Source organism: Taurulus bubalis, assembly GCF_910589615.1.
Source record: "Taurulus bubalis genome assembly, chromosome: 3".
NCBI lineage: Eukaryota > Metazoa > Chordata > Actinopteri > Perciformes > Cottidae > Taurulus > Taurulus bubalis.
In genome coordinates this window covers 29,600,178-29,623,833 of record NC_136591.1, presented here as the reverse complement: position 1 = coordinate 29,623,833, position 23,656 = coordinate 29,600,178, and the positions used below count along the sequence as shown (strand labels likewise).

The 23,656-nt window shown below is 42.7% G+C and overlaps 1 protein-coding gene across 4 annotated transcripts in view; it reads left to right on the top strand.

The window, feature by feature from the left end:
• gphnb (gephyrin b) overlaps positions 1 to 23,656 on the top strand; it is a gene marked incomplete at both ends in the record, with an annotated part of 92,178 nt that overhangs the window by 21,733 nt on the left and 46,789 nt on the right. For 2 of the 4 annotated variants that reach the window (XM_079214801.1, XM_079214800.1), the window contains 6 exons: positions 4,816 to 4,894; positions 13,066 to 13,123; positions 13,216 to 13,308; positions 17,506 to 17,600; positions 18,037 to 18,103; positions 23,039 to 23,311. In XM_079214801.1, coding sequence (XP_079070927.1) covers positions 4,816 to 4,894; positions 13,066 to 13,123; positions 13,216 to 13,308; positions 17,506 to 17,600; positions 18,037 to 18,103; positions 23,039 to 23,311 — 665 coding nt within the window. Of the gene's footprint in view, positions 1 to 4,815; positions 4,895 to 13,065; positions 13,124 to 13,215; positions 13,309 to 17,472; positions 17,601 to 18,036; positions 18,104 to 23,038; positions 23,426 to 23,656 lie in introns of all 4 variants that reach the window. The other 2 variants (XM_079214798.1, XM_079214799.1) reach the window with 2 other exon arrangements.

Below are 23,656 nucleotides of genomic sequence, written 5' to 3'. Positions count from 1 at the left end.
GGCAAGGCGCCGGGGGTGGATGAGATCCGCCCTGAGATGCTGAAAGCGCTGGACACTGTTGGGCTGTCTTGGTTCCCGGTGGGTGTTGGCCTCCGCCAGGGCTGCCCTTTATCACCGGTCCTGTTAGTGACTTTCATGGACAGGATATCTAGGCGTTGCCGGGGGGCGAAGAGGATCCGGTTCGGGAGTCTCTGGATCGCCTCTCTGCTGTTCGCGGATGATGTGGTCCTGTTTGCCTCCTCGGACCGTGACCTCCAGCATTCACTGGGGCGTTTTGCAGCCGAGGGTGAAGCGGCAGGGATGAGAGTTAGCACCTCCAAATCTGAGGCCATGGTGCTCTGTCGGAAACCGGTGGATTGCTCCCTCCAGGTGGGGACAAACTGCCTACCCCAAACGAAGGAGTTCAAGTATCTCGGGGTCTTGTTCACGAGTGAGCTTAGAGGTTTTCCAGGCACGTCCAACTGGTAGGAGGCCCCGGGGAAGACCAAGGACACGCTGGAGGGATGATATCTCCCGGCTGGCCTTGGAACGCCTCGGGGTCCTCCAGAATGAGCTGGAAAATGTTGCAGGTGAGAGAGAAGCCTGGGTCGGCCTGCTGAACCTGCTGCCACCGCGACCCGACCCCGGATAAGCGGTTGAAAATGGATGGATGGAAGAGGATCATGTGATCGGTCGCGTATGTGAGTCGCATTCTGCTGCAGCAAACTGCATAATATATTTGGTTGGCCGGTCATGGCTGCATACTCAAGAACCTCTCGTAGGTCGCGGTGCCTCTCTTCTTTTAAAACACGCCGTGCCTGTTAGTGCCTGTTGCCGTTGACTGCCTGCTGACTCCTCAATCACTACTCTGCACTGGGCCCCCGGCCGGTAAGGGCCGCTGGTGACAGCTGAGTGCATCTGCGATTCCCCCATCGGCTATTCTGCGTCCACAATGGTACAACAGTTGGTGTGTTTGCTAACAGCTAACTGAATAGATGGTGTGTTTGACTTTCAGCTAACGGAACTACCAGTAAACCCAGTGCTGCACAGTGCTCCGTAACTCAGCTGCAAGTTTCATTTTGTTTTTGGCAGGATTGTATGATGTATCTTATGTGACCACTTTAAGCTTTTTCCCTGCTTTCATCAGTCCTTGTTTTTTGAGTTTGAATGAAGAGACGACCCCTACAGCCTATTGGTGCCCAGACAGGGGGGTTAGCCAACTTGTACTCATTCAGTCACACGATTCAACAAAGGTCGTTGCAGATACACCTGCCGGAGATCTGCAGTCTACTAACTTTCTAGTTTTACATCAACATTATTGATGAATGTCGTCTATTTTGCATTTTTTGGTTGTGCACATTTCAACTACTTCATATACTGTCAGGTAGTTTAGCCTAGTGTAAAGCATCATATTCTGTAACATCATGAGCAGGTGGTCAACGTCAGCGAAACGGAACATTAAAATACTTTTGCTACATTCACTTTTCTCAACACTCATTTCTTCCCTTTCAAGCAACAATTCTTCCTTTGTTTCTCCATTTATTTTCTCTCCATATTGACATTTTTCCTTGATCAGTTCCCTGTGGTTTCCCGACGTCTTCCCTTGTGTCCTGATCTCGCCTGCTCTGCCATGGCTTAGCAATTAACCCTTTTAAGGGCGTACGCAAGTGTTTGTGTTTGGATGTGCACGTCTAGATCCCATGTGTGAGTGCTGTTGCCCTGCTTAATGCTTCTGAAGCACAGGCCTCCTGCTCTCCTCCCACTGCTGTAGCCTGGGGGACATCCAGGCTCCTGCACTCAAGCGTGCTCACAGGTGAAGGCGAATATGAAATGATAAGAGTCAATACAGACATGGGCACCAGAAAACAGATTTTAAGTTGGAAAACATATTACAATTACAGAGATGCCCATTAAAAGATAAATACAGTGTGGTGTAAGACATTAATATACTCTGTCTCAGTAAAGTATAGAATAATATAGCCTAGTTATAATCAGTGCAGTTTCTGAGTTGTTTAGCCACATCCTGTAATCTTAATTGGCACACACAAATAAAAGCTGATAAAAAAAAGAAGTAAATCGACAAAAACAGAACAAAACTCCTCAGAAACAAATTAAGGCATATTGAAGCAAAGTGTGCAGCTTGCAGTCTTTGGTCGCACTCAATATCATGAATATCAGATATGAAATTGATTGCAATGGCTTGAACAGCATCCTCTGGGATGGGAAGGGGTCAGTGCAGTGCGTCTTCAGTTTGGCCGTGACACAGGACTATGTATAGTGCTGTGATTCTGAACTTGTCGGTCGGTTGAAAACAAAGCTAAGTGAATGTCTGCGGTTCTTCCTACATGCAGGTTTTAGGACGGACACTGGAGATGTTTAGGGGCAGGCGGTGAAAGCAGAGCTGCAGAATTACCTGGAGAAAGGTGTATAGGCGGAGCTCGGGAAGTGGGAGGGAGTGAGCGCCACAAATTCTAGCGCACCTTTTTTTCCTCCCCTCTTACTCCTCTTCCTCCATCCTCCCTCCCTCTTCCTCTGTCTTCAGCTCTTGCACAGGATCACATTAATATTCCTTTGAAGCCCGTTTCAACTGTAGCCAGATTTCCTTCTCTTCCACTCTCACTCCTCTTCTCCTTTTTTGTGTTTCCCCCGTTTTTCTCCCTCTTTGCTTTCTGACTCTTTTCCCTGCTATTATTTTGTAGAAGGGATCGCTTTCCTATCATTTCTACTAACCAGTGCAGCAGGGAGGGGCAGTTGTATTACCTTCACTCAGGAATTCCCCTTGTTGCACACACACGTGCACACACACACACACACACACACACACACACACACACACACACACACACACACACACACACACACACACACATAAAGAGGGGTGGTGGGTACCGATGCCTTTGACAGAGCGTGTTGATTGGTTCAGAATGGTTGCTGCCTCTTGTAGGAGAGTGGAACGGCTATTTTTAGATCAAGGGGTAGCTGGGAGAGAAAGACTGGGGAGGGTTCTGTGTGTGTGTGTGGGGGGGGGGGGGGGAGGTTGTGCGTGTGTGTGTGTCAGTGTGTGTGTGTGTGTGTGTGTGTCTGTGCGTAAGTGTGTGTGTAAGGAATACTGCAGTCTTGAAGGAAGTTCCTTCTTCACACACATATACACACACACACACACACGCACATGCACTTATGCAGCAGTGCCCCTCTAAAGCCAGGGTGGTGTGTATTCCATGGGCTTGCTCTCGCTGCCCCCCCCCCCCCTTTTCCCGCAGCCTTTCTGTCTCTCTTGTTTCTCCCTCTCTTTCTCTCCTTCTGAGCTGGCTCGGTGTGCAAATGTCAGCACTCTCCCATTTATTTGCCAGAGCCCAGAGCAATGTCCTGCACCCTCTGTTTACCTCTGTCTCCACAGTGCTGCCCCATCACCACTGTTTTTCTCCTCATCATCCTTCCCCTCTTTTAAACAGAAAGAAATTCCCTCCATCCTTTTCATCCACTCTTTTCCACCTCAATCTCCCATTTTCCACACCAACATCATTCACTTGCATCCCTCCAGCTCTGTTGCATTCCTTTATTCCTTTCCTTCACCCCACCCCCTCACCTTTCCATACCACTTCCATTTTTTACACCATTCTTGCTTCAACCATCCACTCACCCCATCCCTCCGCCCCTCCTCTCGTTCATGGATCATGGCACTTCATTGGAGTAACATCATGACATTTCCAGTCTTGTCTACAACTAGCACGTCAGGTTTTTTTAATTAAATCCACTGCACCACAACCACCACCACCATCGTCGCCCCCTCCAGTGCTTTGTTTTGAATCTATTTTAAGACATGAGCGTGTCCGTTCACGTTTGGCCCTGTCAGATCACAAAACACCTTGTCCCTCTCTTCATCCTCCTCGTCTCTCTCTTTCTGTCTCCTCGCACTTTGTTATTTCTTTTCCCATTTTCCTCTCCCCATGTCTTCGTCCTTTATCCCTGTCTCACTCTATCCGTCTGTGATCACCAGGATGACTCATGTGGCTCGCACCTGCTCTGCAGTCGAGGGGCTGCCGTGCTTTTAAGAGGTTGGAGACGATGAAGGTGTGGCTTCACGTAGGCTCAGTGTGCTCAAACAGTGTGCCGGGTGAAGGTGATGTCAGTGCTTCATTCACATTGTGGCGATATTTGATTTGCTACATGATGCAGACAATCATGTAGCACATTTTTATATACAGTCAGGTTCACCTGCCTTATTTCAGTCAAAACTGACAAGTGGGGCCGCAACAAATGAGAACATCCTATCCTCCTTAATTTAGACACAGTGAATGAGCTCTGTTCTGTAAATCCAGGATACAGATTATTTTCACTATGCGTGAAATGTGGATCAAAATGTGAGAATGAATACAGAAACAGGCCCGAATTATTCAGAGATGTGAGCGATAGGAACGCCTTGGATGTTTTTTTTATCTAGTTTTCATCATCTCATCAAGAAGAAAGATCGTTTTGGTGTGTTTCGTCATTTTCTTCATCTGATGATCCGTTCAGTCGCCCACCTTGAGAAATCACACACGGCCATCCATTACACAGTTTAGAAAACTAGAGAACAGCAATTCTCGATTTTTCAAAAGAGTGAGTTAGCTGGCATGAGAGTAAAGAATTATTTGGAAGAAAAGTGTTTGAGTTTTTGGATAGTATGAAACCTTTTTTCTTGTACTTAGTCACAGTTATAAGAAAGAGTCATTTGCAGCAAATCGTTGCCCCAACGGTAAATTATAGACTTGTGCTAAAGCCCTTGCATTTCATTTTATATTGTTTATCAGATCTTGTGCTCATTTTCCTTTCTTGTGTTTCCCTTCGTCTATCCAGTGAGTGACAGCTGTTTTCGGAACCTTGCAGAGGATCGCAGTGGCGTCAACCTCAAAGATCTCATCCATGATCCCTCCCTGTGAGTATTAGCCTTTTCATTACAACTCAACCTACAGAAATGATGAAAGAAAACATCAGGCAACACCTTCCTACACACAATCATTTATTCAAGAGTCCTCTAACTAACCTTAAATCCACGACACTTAAAACAGGCTCTCTGCGGGTGTTTGCTCCCGTGTGTGCAAGCTGTCTTCTTTATGTGAAACTAAAAATATCTCTTCAACACAACATGCCAGGGCTCGGTGTCGCCCTATGGAGAGAAATTTCCAGCATGTATGGCAACAAAAAACAAGCGAGCTGCAGCACTCTTCTGTTTAAGGATGACTCTCGGTAACTGGAGGAAGTCATTATTTGCTCAAAGGACCTAAAGGAGGTGAAATCAATACCTGTTTCCATTAACAGGGATGTGATCGGTGACACGCAGGAAAACAATAATCTCCATCACAACTAAACTTGTCCAAACAAACTAAAATACTGAAAAAGGACTTGTGCTAAATGCATTAAAACATTTTTGCACCTTTTCAGAAGCTTTAAAAGGTGCACGGCAGTGTTGTTGTCAAGAAAACCTAAACCCAGACCAAGATGTAACCAAGACCAGAATGCATCGATACCGATACAAGACCAAGACTTTGAGGGATTGAGACCAAGTCAAGACCAAAACTAGACCACTGCGAGTCCGACACTAATCATAGGCACCCCTGAAATTGAGATCCATATTACATAAAACACTCAGAGAAAACAAATGGAGATAACTCTTCATCACCTCTTTTATTGCCATATATGATCTATATGTGTGTATAGATAAGTGTGCATGAGAAATGTCTTGATAAAGTAATCGGAGGTACATTTTGTGTGTGGGAATTTTCGTTTGTTTTCTACAAGCAATCACAGTAATGATGTTAACAATAAACTTAGACGATGCACAGGCAATTTAGTGATATCCCCGCAGTTGTGGTCTTGACCGACCTTGGAATAAAATCCAGAGTCCTCTTTGTTGGAGACCGAGTAAAAAAGAGACCGATTCAGCGATGAGACCTTCGAAAAATGGTCTCGAAAAAAAGAGACCGATCTCGAAAACCCCAACACTTGTGCACGGTTCACTTTTCTGCCAGCTCCCATCATACATAAACAAAGAAGTGACAATGAGCGTCACTTCTGTAAATTATTTAACTTTAAAGCAAAGTAAACAATTTCATGAGAGTGTGAAGGTAATAACAATGGGCAAGCTACTCACTAAATCACTTATTACACATCGCATCCCACAATGTAAAAAGACACATGACCAAAAGTATAATGTCCATATAATCTGGTCGCCTGCTTCTATTGAATATTTCAACCATAGCAGCCCACAACAGAAAAAAATTAGGTAATGTTTTATGTCAGATTTGCACGTTGCTTATCAAAATGACACTTCAGCCTGTAACTCGAACGCTATGAACTGCGACCCTCAACATGCAACCTCAGACATGCTGCTCCAGACAAGCTCGTCATTCTCCATGCAGCCATTGATTTGCTGTAGCTCCCCTGCTCCTCTGTCACAATATCACACCAGTCAATATCACTGAAGTGTCACCAGTTTCCCCGCTCTGGGACCCTGGACGGATCCATGCTTGTCATGTCCATTACGGTATGTTTATTTTGAGGCTGATGTGTAATATGTATGTGTCAAGTCTGCGTGACACAGAGAGGGAGTGTGAGGAGGCTTGTGCCATGTCATGTGCGTCACGCTAGACAGAGCCCAGAGAGTGATTACCCACTGCATGCTTATTTGTACAGTATGCTCCAGGGAAGATTTGGAGTTTTCTTGTATTGGGTTTTTCCGTGTGTCCGTGCATACATGCATGTGCTTTAATCCTTGTGTGTCTTGTGGGGTTTTTACAGTTGTGTATTTTATAAGGTTGTGTGCAGTAATAGCTGTAAGAATCACAACAGACCAGCATTGATTCAAAGTAATTTGTTAAGCTTGTGAGAAACATTGTTATAGTGTTTTTATTACACACATGTAGTTGTGCTTGTGAATCCAGGATATTGAACGTGTTTAATGCAAGTACCTGCAAAGTCTCAAAAGAGTCAGGAAACATATTCATATGTAATGTTAATGTTTAGGAAACTTAAAGCACTTGATCTTGGTTCAGTATTAAAAAAGTAAATGCTGACTGGAAGCACGAGACATGATGAATTTACTTTGGCGTCAAAGTCCTTCACTTTGTACACCCTAGGAGCCCCAGTCTTTAGACGCTCTCGTACTAAAGGTGTTTTACAAGAGTAAAATACTTTTACTAGCAAGAATGCAACAAAAGACTCGTAGACACGGAAGCAGTATTTTATTGGGGGTATTTTTAAACAAAAATATTCTTGTTTGAGTAAATCTTAGACGGTAGTATCACTCACAACGTAAAAAAAAAAAACACTCGGATGTGGTCTATGTCAGTATGTTGTCGTGCAGCTAAAATGTCTCTGAGAAAATACGTTGTCAGTGCATTGTCAGTCAGTTATGTTTCGAGGGAAACATATTTATGTATTCATTTATATTATTATTTATTTATATTATGTTGACGTATCATCTTATTTTACCTAACCAAGTAGTATTGTTTCCTAAACATAACCAAGTAATTGTGTTGCATTTAGTTTTGTATCAATTTACAATATTAGTCCAGTGTTTAAAACTGCGACGGTAATCTGGGAGAGAATATGTTTCTCTCAAAACATATTTAAGAATGCAGTTTAATTGTATGTGAACGTCATTTTGAAGGGACAGGGTGGCATAGAAGAAAAATAAGAACTGGTGGCATCCTAAAGGGCTTTGGATTCCACTATGCTAGTTATAGAGACCTCTTGTTGTTTCCTTTGGCTAAAATCAACTTATCAGCAATGTTGCGACCGGCCGCCTTATTTGGTTTGGCAAGTTTATTGATGCAATACTTGTTGGCAAGGGTCTTATCTTTGGGAAATGAATGGACTTCCAGTGATAGTTGCTGTTATAGCTCAGTGTGGATGCAGAGTTAAAGGCTCTGGAAGGCACTTTGGATGAATTTGTTGTACACAAGTTCACAAAGAGAGTTGATCTTGGATTAAACAGGCTGCTGTTAAACACTTGAATTGGACATTCAGACAGGGAGGCAGTGTAAGTGTCCATGTCTGCTCTGCTGTTGCGGTGATGGTAGCCGATGCGGACGGGCTCTGGCTGACCTCCTCTGGCCTGAGATCCTCCATGCCATGTTGATCCACGCCACACCACGAGTCAGCGGCTCCATCAGGTTGACCAGCCGGAACGCTGTGCCCTCAATGTGCCACCCTGCTGTGACAGAGATACATCGACAGAGAGATAGAGAGAGAGAGAGCGGGGGGAGGGAGGGAGGGAGGAACGGGAGGGAGTATGGGGCCACAGCAGGACACATAACATAAACTATAATCACAGGCACACACACACACACACACACACACACACACACACACACACACACACACACACACACACACACACACGTTGGCACATGCAATCAATCAGTCTGCCCAGTTTGGCATTCAGGAGTATCCAGAGGTGTGTCAGGTGGAGAGAAAAATGATATGTGGCAAAAAGAGAGAGAGAGAGTCGCAGATGGGGGTGAAACAAATGATACTCAGACTCAAGGACACACAAATGAGGAAGGGGTGGATGTGTGTGTACATGTGGGTATCCCTATGTTTGTGTTAGTTTTTGTATGCATCTTTTGTTTAGGTTTCATACATCTTGGCAAGTCGTGTGTGTGTGTGCGTGTGCGTGCGTTTGTGTGTGTGTGTGCAGGTGTTTATGTTTGTATGCTGAAGTGAGTTTTCCTGCTGAGCCAACTCTGCGTCTCCGCCCTTCAGCGACTTGTGTTGTAACAACCTTTGTCAATTTTACAAATTGTCACGACTAAGAATAGCCAAGAGTCAATCAGATGGGTGACAATTTCACTGACATGAGACACACACACACACACACACACACACACACACACACACACACACACACACACACACACACACACATACACACTGATAAACCTGTACTGCTAGAGATCAAGTGCCAATAAACATCACAACAAGCATGATACATTTTCACAACTTCGTTATCGCAAACATTTTTATGATCAATATGTGACTCAGTAAAGTCTCAATGAATCTGATGCTCCACCTGCACACCTGGGCAAAGGTGTAGTTTAATTGAAACACACATACAAGCAGTGCTTGTTCCGCCACAGATGTTAACTTTGTTGTTTAAATAGCTATATGAAGTCAGTTTGATATGTGGAGTAGCCACAATGGTTTAGAAAAAGAAAATGAAATGGGAGAGAGTATGTCAGCAATGGCAGATCTAAACCAAGATGACATTTATTCTGTAAATAAAGAGAACGCTTGTGGGGTGGAGTGGTCTGCAGAATATTGTATTGTAGCGTGTGTGTGTGTGTGTGTGTGTGTGTGTGTGTGTGTGTGTGTGTGTGTGTGTGTGTGTGTGTGTGTGTGTGTGTGTGTGTGCAGTGTGCATGTTGTTTAGTGGCTGTGAGTGGAGTCATGAGAGTGGAACCCCTTGCTGAGCACTCAGAGCTCTCATCACGGTAGGGGTTTGAAGAGGTGGGCTAGTCCACTCCTCCTCCTCCTCCTCCTCCTCTTCCTCTTCCTCCTCCACCATCCTTCTCTCTATCAGCTAACATGTTGAGAGGTGACCCCTTGAGAGCTTTCCTACATATAGACGAACTAACAACTCGGCTGCAATGCTACTACTGGGAGTGTGGAGATCCTCTCCTCCCTGGGCAGAGTGTGTATGTAAGAAAGCAGGAGAAAGAAAGAGAGAGTGAGATTGAGTGCCCTGTACAAAGAGCTTGTATTATTAATGAAATCACCCTGGCAGATGGGTCTTATCTTGGAAGTGTCCCACAACCACAGAGATTTGCAGCTGGCTCAAACATGCGCACAGATACACGCATACTTTTCCTCTCTTTTGTTAAGTGTGCCCCTGACAGTCTATCCCTCCCGTTTCTCACTCTTTTCACTCCATGCCTCTCTTTCTCTCTCATCCCGTCTTTCTCTCTTTATCCTCCTCTCGATGCTCGTCTTTTATTCATAGAAAGATTTGGCCAAGGCGTCCAGGCTTTCAGACCAAAACTACTGCCATGCTCTCCCCCCTCAAACTCCCCATCTTCCATTCCTTCCTCTGCCCGCATCAGGATTTGTCCACACCTCGAGCAAAAAGCCTTTATTCCAGGCTGACTACCTCCGGCCTGCAGTTTGAGGAAGAGCTTTATATGTCGTAACCCCCTGCAGTAGAAAGAGACATAGATGGGTGTTGGAGATTAAAATGTTGCAGGCCCTTTCCCCTCTAATAGGCTTCCCTAAATTCAGAGCACATCCACCAAAATACAGCTAAACACTATCTGCAAAGAAGCCAGTCATGCTGAAACACACATTTATGCACATACTCATATGTATGAATACCTATTCACATAACTGTATATGCATGCATGTACACACGTACAGATGTGTGCATGCATGTACATTCAGATGATGACGTGCAACAGCTGCAATTGAACGTATTCTATTTAGGGGCGTGGGGAGGCTGGAGCCGATCCCAGCTGACATTGGCCGAAGGCAGGGTTCACCTGGACAGGTCGCCAGTTTATCACAGAGCACATATAGAGCGTTCACATTCACCCCTACGGGAAAGTTGGAGTCCAATTAACCTGAGCTGCATGTCTTTGGACTGTGGGAGGAAGCCGGAGAACCCGGAGGAAACTGTAATGGTAAAAAACCCACACTGTCCATATGGTATGCCAACTCTCTTTAGCTATTTTTTTTAGAGCGAGCTAGCTCTGTAGTAAAATTACAATTACATTCCTATTCTGCTGACAACGCTCTGATTGATTTCACATATTTGTTTTAAATGATGATGCAATGTTTACTTGTGTGGACCTCAGGTAGAACAGCTGCTGCCTTGGCAGTGGCTAATGGAGATCCTATTTTCATGGAGGTTAAAAAGTTATTAGAGAGGCGTTGATTCAAATGTTATTTTGGAGGCTGTAGTTTGAGCTGCTAATTAACTGTATTGTGTTACATTGACAGGTGTTTCTATTAATTTGTCCAACCTGTTTACATAAACGAGAGTACGCTAAATACAGTATCACTTCGCTGTATAATACTGTACACATGTACATACATACACAAGAAAACACACCCAATACATACAGTATACCTACAGTGATACATGCTGTATACACACATCTATATACCCTTACACTGACGCACCTACATACACATAGAATTGAATACACACATCCCAAGCACACATGTATACAGTACATCACTGTGTGCACATTGCATGTGGTGGCTATAGTGTACACATTGCGATACAATGCAGTACACACAAACACTTATATTGTTTGCTATTCAAATACATCCACAATAATACTGCCCACTTTCCCATATACTGCAGATGTTATACACTTTTTAAGCATGCATGCCCACATGTCTGTAGTACATGTTGTGTTTATTGACATGACACGCACACATGACTACACAAATCATGTAATGCCTCAAAGATATTTCATGAACATGCCGCAGACTCAAAAATGTCCAGTCAACAACATATTGCTGCCTTCGCACAGAAATGGCATCCCCGATAGTGACAACAACAAAAAACATACACCGGCACACAAACTCTCACACGCTCACGATGAACAACACAGCAACTAGAGGCTTCGGGCAGGAGGGGTTGCCTAGGAAACGGTGGGAAGGAACCCTAGTTATTTGTGTTGAGCATATTTTCATTTGGGCTGAAACAGAGAGGCATGAAAACCCCAGGAGAGAGAGAGGTGATTTGTCCTGACAGCTCCTTTACTCTCCCGAGGTGTAACACAGACACACACACAAACTCATAAACAGACAAATGCACATGCATGAACACAATCACACACATGCCCCCACCCCACTCACCCACCACCAACACCATCCCCAAAGCACATCAAGAGAAGTAAATCACTCGTGCCATCACGTGTCAGCAGGAGGAGTGTGTGTGTGTGTGTGTGTGTGTGTGTGTGTGTGTGTGTGTGTGTGTGTGTGTGTGTGTGTGTGTGTTGTGTGTGGGTGCACAAGTTATTGGATGCTCTAAGAAGCCCTGCATGTGCAGTGTTTCATGAAAAAGTACGTCTTAAATGATTCTCTCAGACTTCTCTGCCTCTGTTGTCAGAACCTGCATGCATGCTCGCTGCAGTATTTTGGCTTCTTCTTGCTTAGCGTGTCTCCCTTGCTGTTTGAAAGCCCAGCAGAGCCGATGGATTTTGGTGAATGATGCTTCCGGGGTGTAGGAGTTTGCGTGTGGATAAAGGCAGATGCTTTAATGTTCGCAGAGTTCATTGGGTATTTGTCTGAGGGAGGGCCTCATGTCGTTTAAGTGGCTGACGCGAAGGGGAAACATGGTGCAGTAGTCTCCCAAAAATAGCGCTCTTTAAAAAAAGAAAAGGGTTACATAAGGGGTGTCTGTGCAGAGCCTTCACCTTGAGCCTGGGGTTGTTCTTTTTGGGGTGTCGTTCACAATTTGGCCACAGGAGGTCGCTCTGGATCGCTGTTCAGCAGCAGCCGCAGCAGCTGCTGCTCTGTCCTTGTCAGAGCTCCCTCTTCAGTAGGCCGTCCTGTGGAAAATCCTTTCAGGAGGGGATGTTCAAGGGCATTCTCCCTCTCCTCCTTACTTGCTGTTATATTCCTATGTCTCTCTCTCGTTCCTGTTTCACTCGACTGTCATCGCTTCTTTGTCATCATTTAAAGTCTTGTTTTCTGTCAGGAACTGAAGAACAGGCAAACAAACACCGCATTTGCAAGTTTTTGGGGTGCATGTAGTTCTTTTGTAAAGGGGTATTTCCTGCTTTGCTACTGTGAGAACTATAGAGGTGAGCCCACAATATCCCAGGACTGTTACTTAACCTGCTGATCCACTTGGATATGGCAGCAGGACAGTGCATATGGACAGAAGAAACTTTCCTTAAACTGGTCATGCTGAGTTTAAGCTCTCCACTTCTGTTTAAAGAAAACACTGACCTCTAACAAGGTCCATAGTTCCCGAGCTGACCTTTTTAACCTCCCTGTAGCAAGACAATAGAGGATTTTCTTGCAGAGATCAATAAAGTATCCAATACATTAATAACTGTATCTGTAATCTAATGGCTTTCTTACATTTCTCAGGTTGGGGGGTATGATCACGGCCTACAAGATAGTGCCAGATGAGCTAGACGAAATCAAGGTACCTGTCTGCTTATGTACTGTATCTGTTTTTCTGTTGTTTTATCCATAATGAAGATTTACTGAATTACAATTAATCGTGTGTGTGAACAGGAGACTCTGGTGGATTGGTGCGATGAAAAGGAACTTAACCTCATCCTAACTACCGGAGGCACCGGCTTCGCTCCGAGAGACGTCACACCAGAGGTGGGTTTTCTGACAGCGAGCATGAATGACATTATTTTGCGTTTTATTGTTTGCAGTATTTCAAAAGGATGTTAATTGTATAATTAAGCTTGACAGTTGTATTAAAAATACAGCCAGAAACATGTTACATAAGAATCAGAAGGACAACTTGGGTGAAAATATGGTGAAATATGGTTTGGTAAGAGGTCAAAGGTCGGGAAGGAATTTTATACAACTGCAATAGAGCTATGATGATACTGTATACTGCTGATACTGCTGATATGTGTCTTAGAGGAAAAGGCAGTTGAACGTGAGATCCCTCCTGTTACTTCACTCAGAGAACCTCAGCCTGTTTTTGCTGATTACACACATGTGTTGCACCACTGATTAACACAGTGTAATCAGCCCCATGGCCACATGGGAAATAAAGAGGCAGATGTTAGATCCTTATTGATTCACTTTTTTGAAAAAGATATGGGATCATGTAGCAAGCAATTCAAAATAATGTGTGTCAGGTGTCTGGTGATCGCATAATAAGTGAACTACAGAAGAGGAGGTCTACACACACAATGTCGGGTTTCCTAATTCTTTATTGTTCTGACACACATTATTTTACACTTGGAATCCGTGTTGGAACTAAATATTTCAGATTTCAATACCCATACTACCATACTTACTATGCCAGAAAAGGACTTAGTATGTCCCATGACGTAGTTTGTCAAATGCAGTATGACAAAAATACCGGGATGTCCGACTGCATTCGGTCGAATTTTGCAGTGTGGTAGCCAACATGATTTTCCTTGCTGTTCTGACCCCCAATCACAAGATATATATGAGCAAGAGGGTCAAAGTTTAAGGTGCAATGTTATGAGGAAGTAGTAGTATGTCCCAATCGAATACTGCATTCAAAAGTACATACTTTGTAACGGCAGCTGCAGTATGCACTAAAAGTAAATAAAGAATAAGTGCAATGTGTTACATTTCAACATAAAATACAAAGTTTTAGAGTGTTTAAAGACTTTCCTACACACATATACTTGCATGCATATACACAGTCTACTATGCCATGAAGGCAGTATCCTACTCTATATACATGTAAGGATCAACGATTAGTCTTTCTCATCTCTTCCTCGTGTTACACACACTTCTGTTACGATACTTCGGCTGCATGTACTCGGCCAACCTCACACACACACACACACACACACTCACATACAAGCAATTTGGCAGGGGATGAGCTGTGGTTCTGAGCAGTATCATTGGTCCTCATCAATCACGGGAGACAGCATCAGCCTTCCTGGAAGAGAGAAGACATGTACAAACTGTAGTCACTGATAATACCTGCTATCTGATTCAACCCTGTATGCTGGAGACAAGGACATCTCTCTGTCTGTCACTGTGTGTTTGAAGGCTGTACAAGACACATATGACTTTATTTTGTTTAGCTGAAAGCAGGAGAGAAGTAAAATGTCTTTACTCTAATCAAAGGGCTATGTGTATTCTAAAATATTAATGTCACTTTATTTTCAACTGCTTATTATTGTTCTGGTAAGGACTACATGTTGCTGTATTTACATTGCATCCACTAACAAACCATGTCTTAACTGTCTGGAAGTCCTTATCTAACTTGCGTCCTCCCTATCTACATTACCAATCAGAATTGAATCATTATTTCCTTGGTCAGTCTGTGCAATTTAACAATTTAATGTTGAATCATTCTGCAACTTGGAAGTTTCCAGAAAGACCAGTTGTTCATCATATTTTAACATATTTACATTATTTGTGAGATAGGATATCATAAGATTTAAACATGGAGGATGGATACATTTGTTTTTTAGAGGTGGTGGTTTTGTTTTTTTCAGGAACATAACCAGCTCAAATGTAGCTCAGTTAACTTTTATCTCAACATTATAATGGTTTGCAGCAGCCTGTTTGTTGTCCTACGATACTTCAGTACTAACGATTACTAGTAATTAATAGGAATGATGTATTCTACTCCATTAATACCACACATCTCCATTTTCTCTCAAAATTGTATGAGATTATGCATTTTTGCTTATTACATTTGCAATTCAATTCAATTCAATTCAGTTTATTTTGTATAGCCCAACATCACAAATACAAGTTTGCCTCGGAGGGCTTTACAATCTGTACACATGACATCCCTGACCCGGGACCTCACATCGGATCAGGAAAAACTCCCCCAAAAAGATAGTAAAAACCCTTTCACAGGGAAAAAAAGGGGAAGAAACCTGAGGGAGAGCAACAGAGGAGGATCCCTCTCCCCGGATGGACAGAAGCAATAGATGTCATGTGGCCAGAATGAATAACGTAACGGAGTTACAGCACATTCAATGAATGTGACAGAAAATATTCATATAATGAGTAGTATGCATGGTCCATGATCCAGATAGCCACGACCCATTAAGCAGAAGATATGTTGGTGTTTTACTCTGCCATGAGTAACATTTCTCTTGTTTCAGTTAAACATTAGAACTGCATGCACCTCATGTAAAAATGCACATCTTTTACACAGATGTTGCATGCTTGCAGAGAATATTCGATTTCATCATATACACTCAAAGTACTCCCCCTTTTCTTACCCACATCAGACATATAATTAAGATTTTTTTTTTCTTGCAATTCGACAAACAATATTACCAAAAACATACAGTCTGTCTTTTATACTTTGTCTGAATGCATTCCTGTTGTATCAAACAATTTTCTCTTCCTCTTCAACCAATCAAAAGCTTTGTATGATGAGGTATGAATCCAGCCGTCCTTCCCCTCTCTCTCCGTTCGTCTTGCTTCTATCGTGCCCATCCTCCGTCCCTCCCACACTCTTTCCCTTCTCCTCATCTCTCTCCATTCTCTCCAACTCCATCCTCTCCTGAGTCCAAGCCCACGATGCTCATCAGTGGCTCCTCATCTCTTTGAAGTCTTTTCTCTCCCCTCTCCCCTCTCCCTCGCTAATGGTGCGTTTGAAGTGTCATTCAACTCAAGGGCACCCAACACACACAGCTGGAGGAGAAGGCCCTATCTTCTCTGCTATCTATCTGTCAAGAACGTGCCGTATCAACTGCAGTACCACATGTATACACACTCTCACACACACGTGTGCAACAAAGGCATGTGTTGCACATGTCCCCTGCAAAGATGGTGAAATTGGAAAAACCACCACCCCTGGAAACCATATGTATCCTTGCTGGGATAAACCCCTAGGCTGGGAAATCAATGAATTCAACATTACACTTTTTTATTGCACTGACTGACCAAGAAACAGACATATTGAATCCATCTTAATTGCTAATGGGGGATGTAGATGGGTAGGAGACAGGTCAGATAAGGATTTCCCAGCCTTCAGACTATCATAAGATTGTGCAAGAGAGATTGTAAATTAATATTTGAAGGGCAGTCCATGTGTTTTTAGTCAGGACATGCATTCAGGATGTTGTTGTAGGAGTGTGTGACGATTATCAGTAATTCTTGGCCATCTGCCAGACTGTTGCAGATATACTTCTTTACTTACCAATATGTTTTAATACGTTATTACTCTTAAGAGTTGATTTCCTGTAATGTTGTAATTGTTGTCAAGTGTGTTCTGTTGTTTTTCTCTATTGTTGTAGTCACTGCAAATCACTCTAGATACAGCCTTGGCTGTAACATGCTTTTGGTATATATGACATAAAAGGCCATTGGTCAAAATACAAGTTGGGGGAACTTACGAGTATTTAATGTGTTAAATGTTAAAGGTATTTTTCACCATACAACATGAGTACCCAGAGATACAATATGTAAATCAAATAGCTCTTATAAGCATGATTGCTTTATAACATGCTGCTGGACCCAATGGAATACATAATGTTCTGTTGTTCTATAGTTATATAAGACATCAGAACTTAAAGTTTAAATCCAGCACAGATTACATATCCCTTTATCCAAAGTCCTGTCCATTAAATGGTTACATCCATCTCTTCATGTGAAACTATCCTGCAATTTGATTACATTCTCAGGAATAAACAGCAATACAATGTTTCGGAGGAGGAACAGCGACAATACTTCCAGTTAAAATGCCTTTCTCTACACTATAGAGTTTACATTAGTAGTATTTACGTAGTACTTTTTAAATGCTTTGAGTGAATGCTTTAAAAATGGTCACATGCTTAGTTAGATTATGATCCCACTAATGACCCTCCTCTTTATTTGTCTTCTCTCCAGGCCACTAAGGAGGTGATAGAGCGCGAGGCTCCAGGGATGTCTCTGGCGATGCTGATGGGGTCTCTCAACGTCACACCACTAGGCATGCTCTCCAGGTCAGAAACGCACACCCTCACATCTGACACGCAACCAAAACACACTATTATACAGTATTATTGACATCATTTTCAATTGATTAATGTATATCCTTCATTCAAACAGATAGCTTCGTAAAGGCAAAGTGCACAGGATTAAACATATACTAACCATAACATGCAGTACATGCTACAGTTGAAATGCCCTCTGACCTAACATTTGAATGACATTCCAGTAGAGTCTTAAAGATAAATTGTATACATTGTGACTCCCTTCTGTTTATTAGAGGGGACCATCTCACATTTAAATGTAAGACAAAATGGTGAATGAGTTCATGTCATGCCTGTGATAAAGTGCAGCACACTGGGATACACCGAATCAAAGCTTTAAGGTGGAGGTAGAGGCATATATCCTTTTCTTCCTCTGTATTCATATAAACTCTCTCCGGTGTTGCAGACCTGTGTGTGGTATCCGAGGGAAGACGCTCATCATTAACTTACCAGGAAGCAAGAAAGGCTCCCAGGTAGGAAACTCAAGAGATGACCTTTCTCCAGCGGCGGATAGCGTGAGGTGTAGTTAGTCAAACGCAAAGAAAGAAACTAATTCACCTGCTGTGCTCGTTCGTACACATTTGGAAATGGGGGTTAGAACTTCTGTCCCCACGTTAAAGTGTCATTGAGAAAGACACTAAACACTTGCTGGTCAGGCCAGTGAGTTGCATTGGTGCCTGCTGCCATCAGTGAGTGAATGAGAGACTAATTGTAAGACACTTTGGATAAAAGCATCACATATAGAAAGATAACACAAAAGCTCCTTTGTGGTATTGGGACTGTTTCAGATCCCAGTAAACTTATATTTAACAGTTTAACACGTACAAAGTATAAATGCCAAAAATGTAGGGATACATAGAAACCTTTGGATCTGTGTCAGTGCTGCAACTATTGCAGCTATGACCCATTGTATGGACAGCGTTAGCTTAGCATTGTGCTAGTAATGTAACCCTTTATGCGAAGGTCAACTTTGCTTTAGACTCTCACTTGCAGATTGTTTATGATGCAGAAATGCATCTACATGCAGTCATTATAGGTGTGTGTGTTTATGTACACAGCATGAGTAAGGTGTGTGTATGGATATGAGTTTGTGCCTTTGTGTGCATTCATGTCAATGATTAATCAATGATGGCTACAGTATAGATTATTTGAGTGTGTTGTTTAATAGTACATTTGTAAGTTTCTGTGTTTTGATGCATTTCTATCTGGACAAAGGTATAGCTGCAGGGTGCATGTGTGTGTGTGTGTGTGTGTGTGTGTGTGTGTGTGTGTGTGTGTGTGTGTGTGTGTGTGTGTGTGTGTGTGTGTGTGTCCACCCACTGCTGTCTCCGTGTCCCCCTCCATCTGTCTCCCTCTCTGCTGTGCTGACCAGCACATCTGTCTCTGTCTCGTTACGCGCCCGCTTCTCCTGATCGATTTTAGTATTTCTTTTAATCAATTACGCCACCTCTCCCCCATCTGCTGCCATATTAGTGTCTCCCTCATCAACCCCCAGTTAAAGTTAACGGCACAAGCCGCCCATTGCAGGCTTTTATTACGATGATCTCCTGTCATAAAGATACCAGTGAAGTCCAGTTGAGCTAGCCAGACGAAGGGCCTTGTGTCAGAGTTTCAGCTTGTTTTGTCTCTTTGGCCTAATTTACACTGCAGATAAAGTCTTTCTCTTATGCTTTTAGATAGTGAACAATTCAATCACCGTTTTGTGTATTGTAGGTGTTGTGGATGTTTGCATTTTGTCCATATTTTAATGATATCTGAGTTTTCATCTTTTTATAGATGATTTTTAAGATTATTTTTAGCCTCAGGGGTGGTGTCTGAAATCTCCAATGTGACCTGCCCAACTGATCTATAGACTTTGAATGGAAACTTTTAGTGTTCTAGTAATGCTTTCATTAAAACATGAATTATTGTTTATTTAGAAATTGGATTTAAATGAAAATGCACAAAGAAAAAAAATACATTTTTAAGGGGTACTCTAGTGATTTCATATTGTACTTTTATTAAGTTCTGGTACTTCATCAAAAATGAATGATCCAATTGAACCAGTAGAGAAAGAGATTTTCTGACATTTAGTTGCTATGCTTTGCAAATACTGGATCCTACATTTCCTATAACGCTATCATCTTTCAAACTCCACTTCTCAACTTCATAACACAGATTTTCTGTTTAAAATTGAAATAGTCCTATCTGAGATAATCCTGATGTGCACCTTCAAGGCATTTTGAATTTCTTCATAGCAAAAATAATACAGCCATCCTTTATAAACCTAAATTGGTCAAACTGCAGTTTAATGTTATACAAATGAAATTTCAATGTTGGCTAAATAAAACAAAATATTAGTGTTGCAGTCTATGAAAACATGCTCACCTTTGATAAATAATACCAAAGAAAGAGTGTGGCGCTTGAAATTGGTCATGGGACTCAATAGCGCCCCCTACAAATATTAATGTAAGCAGCCCCAGCTCTAAGTTTGACCTACATGTATGAAGCTTGGTAGGCATATGTATCACATGTAAACTTAAACTTAAGTCTCTTGGGACCATGCTCTAAACCTTTTTGCAAAGCATCATTTTCAGTGTCATTCCATGCAGGAAACAAACATCTAACTCGTAGGCACCAGTACGCACGACGTGCACAAATGTGCGAGGGCCCTTACATTGCTGCTTGCAGCTTTAATTCTACTTGTTTTGATTACATTTCTTCACGTGATGATGACTTCATCACCAAACATTTGAACTTTTGGCGATGATGCTTCCACTTGCAGTGATGATATTTACCTGTGTGGAAGACATGTATGCCCACTGTGATGACATTTATGTCTAATGGGAAAGTTGAGTTTTTTAGTTAAAAAAAAACAACACAGAACTGATTGCAAATTTACCCTGTGATGACTGCGTTACACCATGTGTCAGGTACTTACCCCCAGTCACAACCACAACGACAGGATACAGATTTTTTTTAAAAATGGAAGTCATCCAGGTTCTCAACCCATAAAGCTTATTAACACATTAAACAAAGCAATGAGTATTTTCAGCCCCATATATCCCTAATTCAACTAAATACAACCCTTTTATCTTTGTTGTATATGAAGTTTTTTCACATTATTGCAGAAGTATATTCTTGTGCAGTAAATTGCAATGTAAGTGCAATGGTTAGAGGGAATTGTGGAAGAAGTAAACATGACTTTGTGTGGCAGAAATATATTTTTCTGCTCTCCTATCCCATAATCCATCATTTCCCGTTTAGCTGCTCTGTCTGCATACACTATGCATTTACTAATGTTGCTGTTTATTTTAAAGTAGTGGAGATAAAGGGCTTCATTTGTGCCACACACACATACACACAGTTAGTTTAAGTTAAGTTTCTTGCAACTTTTGTGGTTTAGAAATTTTGTCCCCCTGTTTTACTTAACAATTGTTTCAGAAGTGGCCATTTATTGTCTTTTTTTACTCTCTTTTTCTCACTCTTTACTTTTTATGTACGTCTGACTTTCTTTTTTGCTCTCTTACTGAATCTCTGTCTCTCCAACTATGTCGCTTTTCATATCTCGAGATTTCATCCTCCCTGTCTCACTCACTCCCTTTCCCTTTCTCTCTGTCTGTCATACTCTCTCGTCATCTCCTGCAACCCCCCTCTCAAAACAGCAGTGCCTTCCCCTCATCCTCCATCCTTCTCTCTCGTTTGTGTTTCTCATCCGCTGGCAGTATATCCAGGGATTCTGCTCTTTAGTGTTCTTGACAGTTACTCTCCTCCAGGACAAAACAGAGAATAAGAGCAGAGAGAGAAAAAAAACACTCCTGACATACCTAAAAAAATTCCCGGCACGCAATGAAAGCACAAAAGGGGAGAGGAGGAATGTCTGCAGGCTCTTGACACTATCCTCACTCCTTCTTTTGCCCAATCCTTCCCCACTTTAGCCCAACACTCGCTTCCTCATCTTCCAAAATGTTCAGATGTGGGCTTCTAACACCCCAGCAAGAGGCATAAACAGTCTACAGTGTGCTGTGGGGTTTGGGAGGTGTGTGTGAGTGAAGGCGGGGGTGTGGGTGGAAAGGTTAGCTTGCGGCTACACAGCAGGGCTGGCGGGTTAGTGGTAACCCATTCAATCTCTTTCATCTCCCAATCTGAGGAGTCTCACTGCTCTCTGTTTTGTATTTTTCATGAACAGTGGTGGAGGATGCTATTCTTGGCATGCATGCATCCTTGTGTGGATCTATGGGATTTTAAATTCAGTCAAATCAAGTTAACATCGTCATGTTTAATCCAGCCTGTGATATGCACACTTAAAATGGGACGTGGAGGGGAGAGGTTGATCAGAATGCCAGTTTGCAGCCAGCGTAGATACTGTAAAGCGTGGGGGCGATTAATAATGTATCTTCTCAATGCTTAAAATACACAGGAAGATAAATAATTTCACAGATTAGTTCTTGTCTTGGGAGTGAGGAGAATGGAGCATTTAGCCTTGCCGAGGAGCCCACAGGCACACTGACACCCAGAGAGACACTGGAGAGGGGAAAGGAGATGAAGGGAGCAAGGAATGAGCTCAAGCTATTATAAATGTGTCCAGAAGGAGGCGCTGTGATCTGCTGAGGCTGAAGAAGAAATCTCTGCTTGAAGCAGGGTCACACACTGTATTTGTCACATAGGACTGAGTAGGTAACAGTATTACTGGTTATAGCAGAAACCTTAACTACAGTGGGACCAAGCTCTTCACTTGAAACAGATTTACTGTAGAGAAAGGCATTTCTATCTAACTTTCCCTGTATTTAAGTTAATTGATCATATTTTTGGGAGATGTTTTCTTGTTTTTGGAGCTCCTTGGGTGCAGCTTCCTGTTAATAATCAACACATCCTCCCTGTTTACTTGTTGCCTTGATAAATTCAGAATAATCTACATTTCCACAGCACTTATTCCACACGTAGTAATGTCATACTGTTATGCTTTTATTGTGATACTCCCTAACTTTTAGAATGCACACAGAGAGAGATGCAGAACAGTGTGATTATCAGTGCAAAGCCAGCAAAACACATCACACAACTTCTGGCTAGTACCATACGTTATCCCTGATGGGCTAATGAAGTCAAGGTACCTGAAAACATTTGGTGGGTTGTAAGGCATTTTGTGTGAAACAGCTACAGAAAGTGCCTAGTTTCCATGAAGAAGCTCAACTCTGATTAAAAAAAAAAGAAAATAGAATGGAATAAGTACTGTGGAAATATTCATTGTAGTAAATGTAACATGTGACAGGTAATAGCACTACATCTACGGGCCTCATATTCTGTTTATTTTGTTCATTCTGGCTGCTATTGTTTGAGGCTGCCATTATTTGAATATTGACTCAAGACAGCAAATCCCTGTCACTGATATTATCTCCCTCTTGCACGTCTCTGTCCTTCTACGCTTCCAGGAGTGCTTCCAGTTTATCCTGCCAGCGCTGCCGCACGCCATCGACCTCCTGCGGGACGCAGTGGTGAAGGTAAAGGAGGCGGCAGACGAGCTGGAGGACCTGCCGTCGCCACCACCGCCCCTCTCGCCGCCGCCCAACAGTTCGCCCTGCCGCCACACGGAGGACAAGGGCGTGCAGTGCGAGGATGACGATGATGAGAAGAAGGACAGTGGTGTGGCGTCCACTGAGGACAGCTCCTCCTCCCACATCACCGCCGCATCCATCGCCGCCAAGGTACTAGGGCGGAGGAGAGGAGAGGGGAGGGCTTTGCTGTTGCACTCTTCATCTGACTTCATCTATTTCAAACGGTCATCCATACACGTTCATACATGTCATTCATGCAAGCATGTGCTGTAGGTAGCATTTTTACATCAATAGATCCTTACCAAAGGTGATTTAAAAGACTGGCAGTCCAAAATGGTGGACTACAAACAAGCAAGAAGTTAGTTTATTCAGTAAAGGCAAAGGAAACACAGGAAGGTTGAGAGAAAACAACCAACATCTTTGACGGTAACAGTGGTGTTTATAGAAATGTGGTCTTAAAGGGACAATAACATTAACAATACACAGGGCAAGATC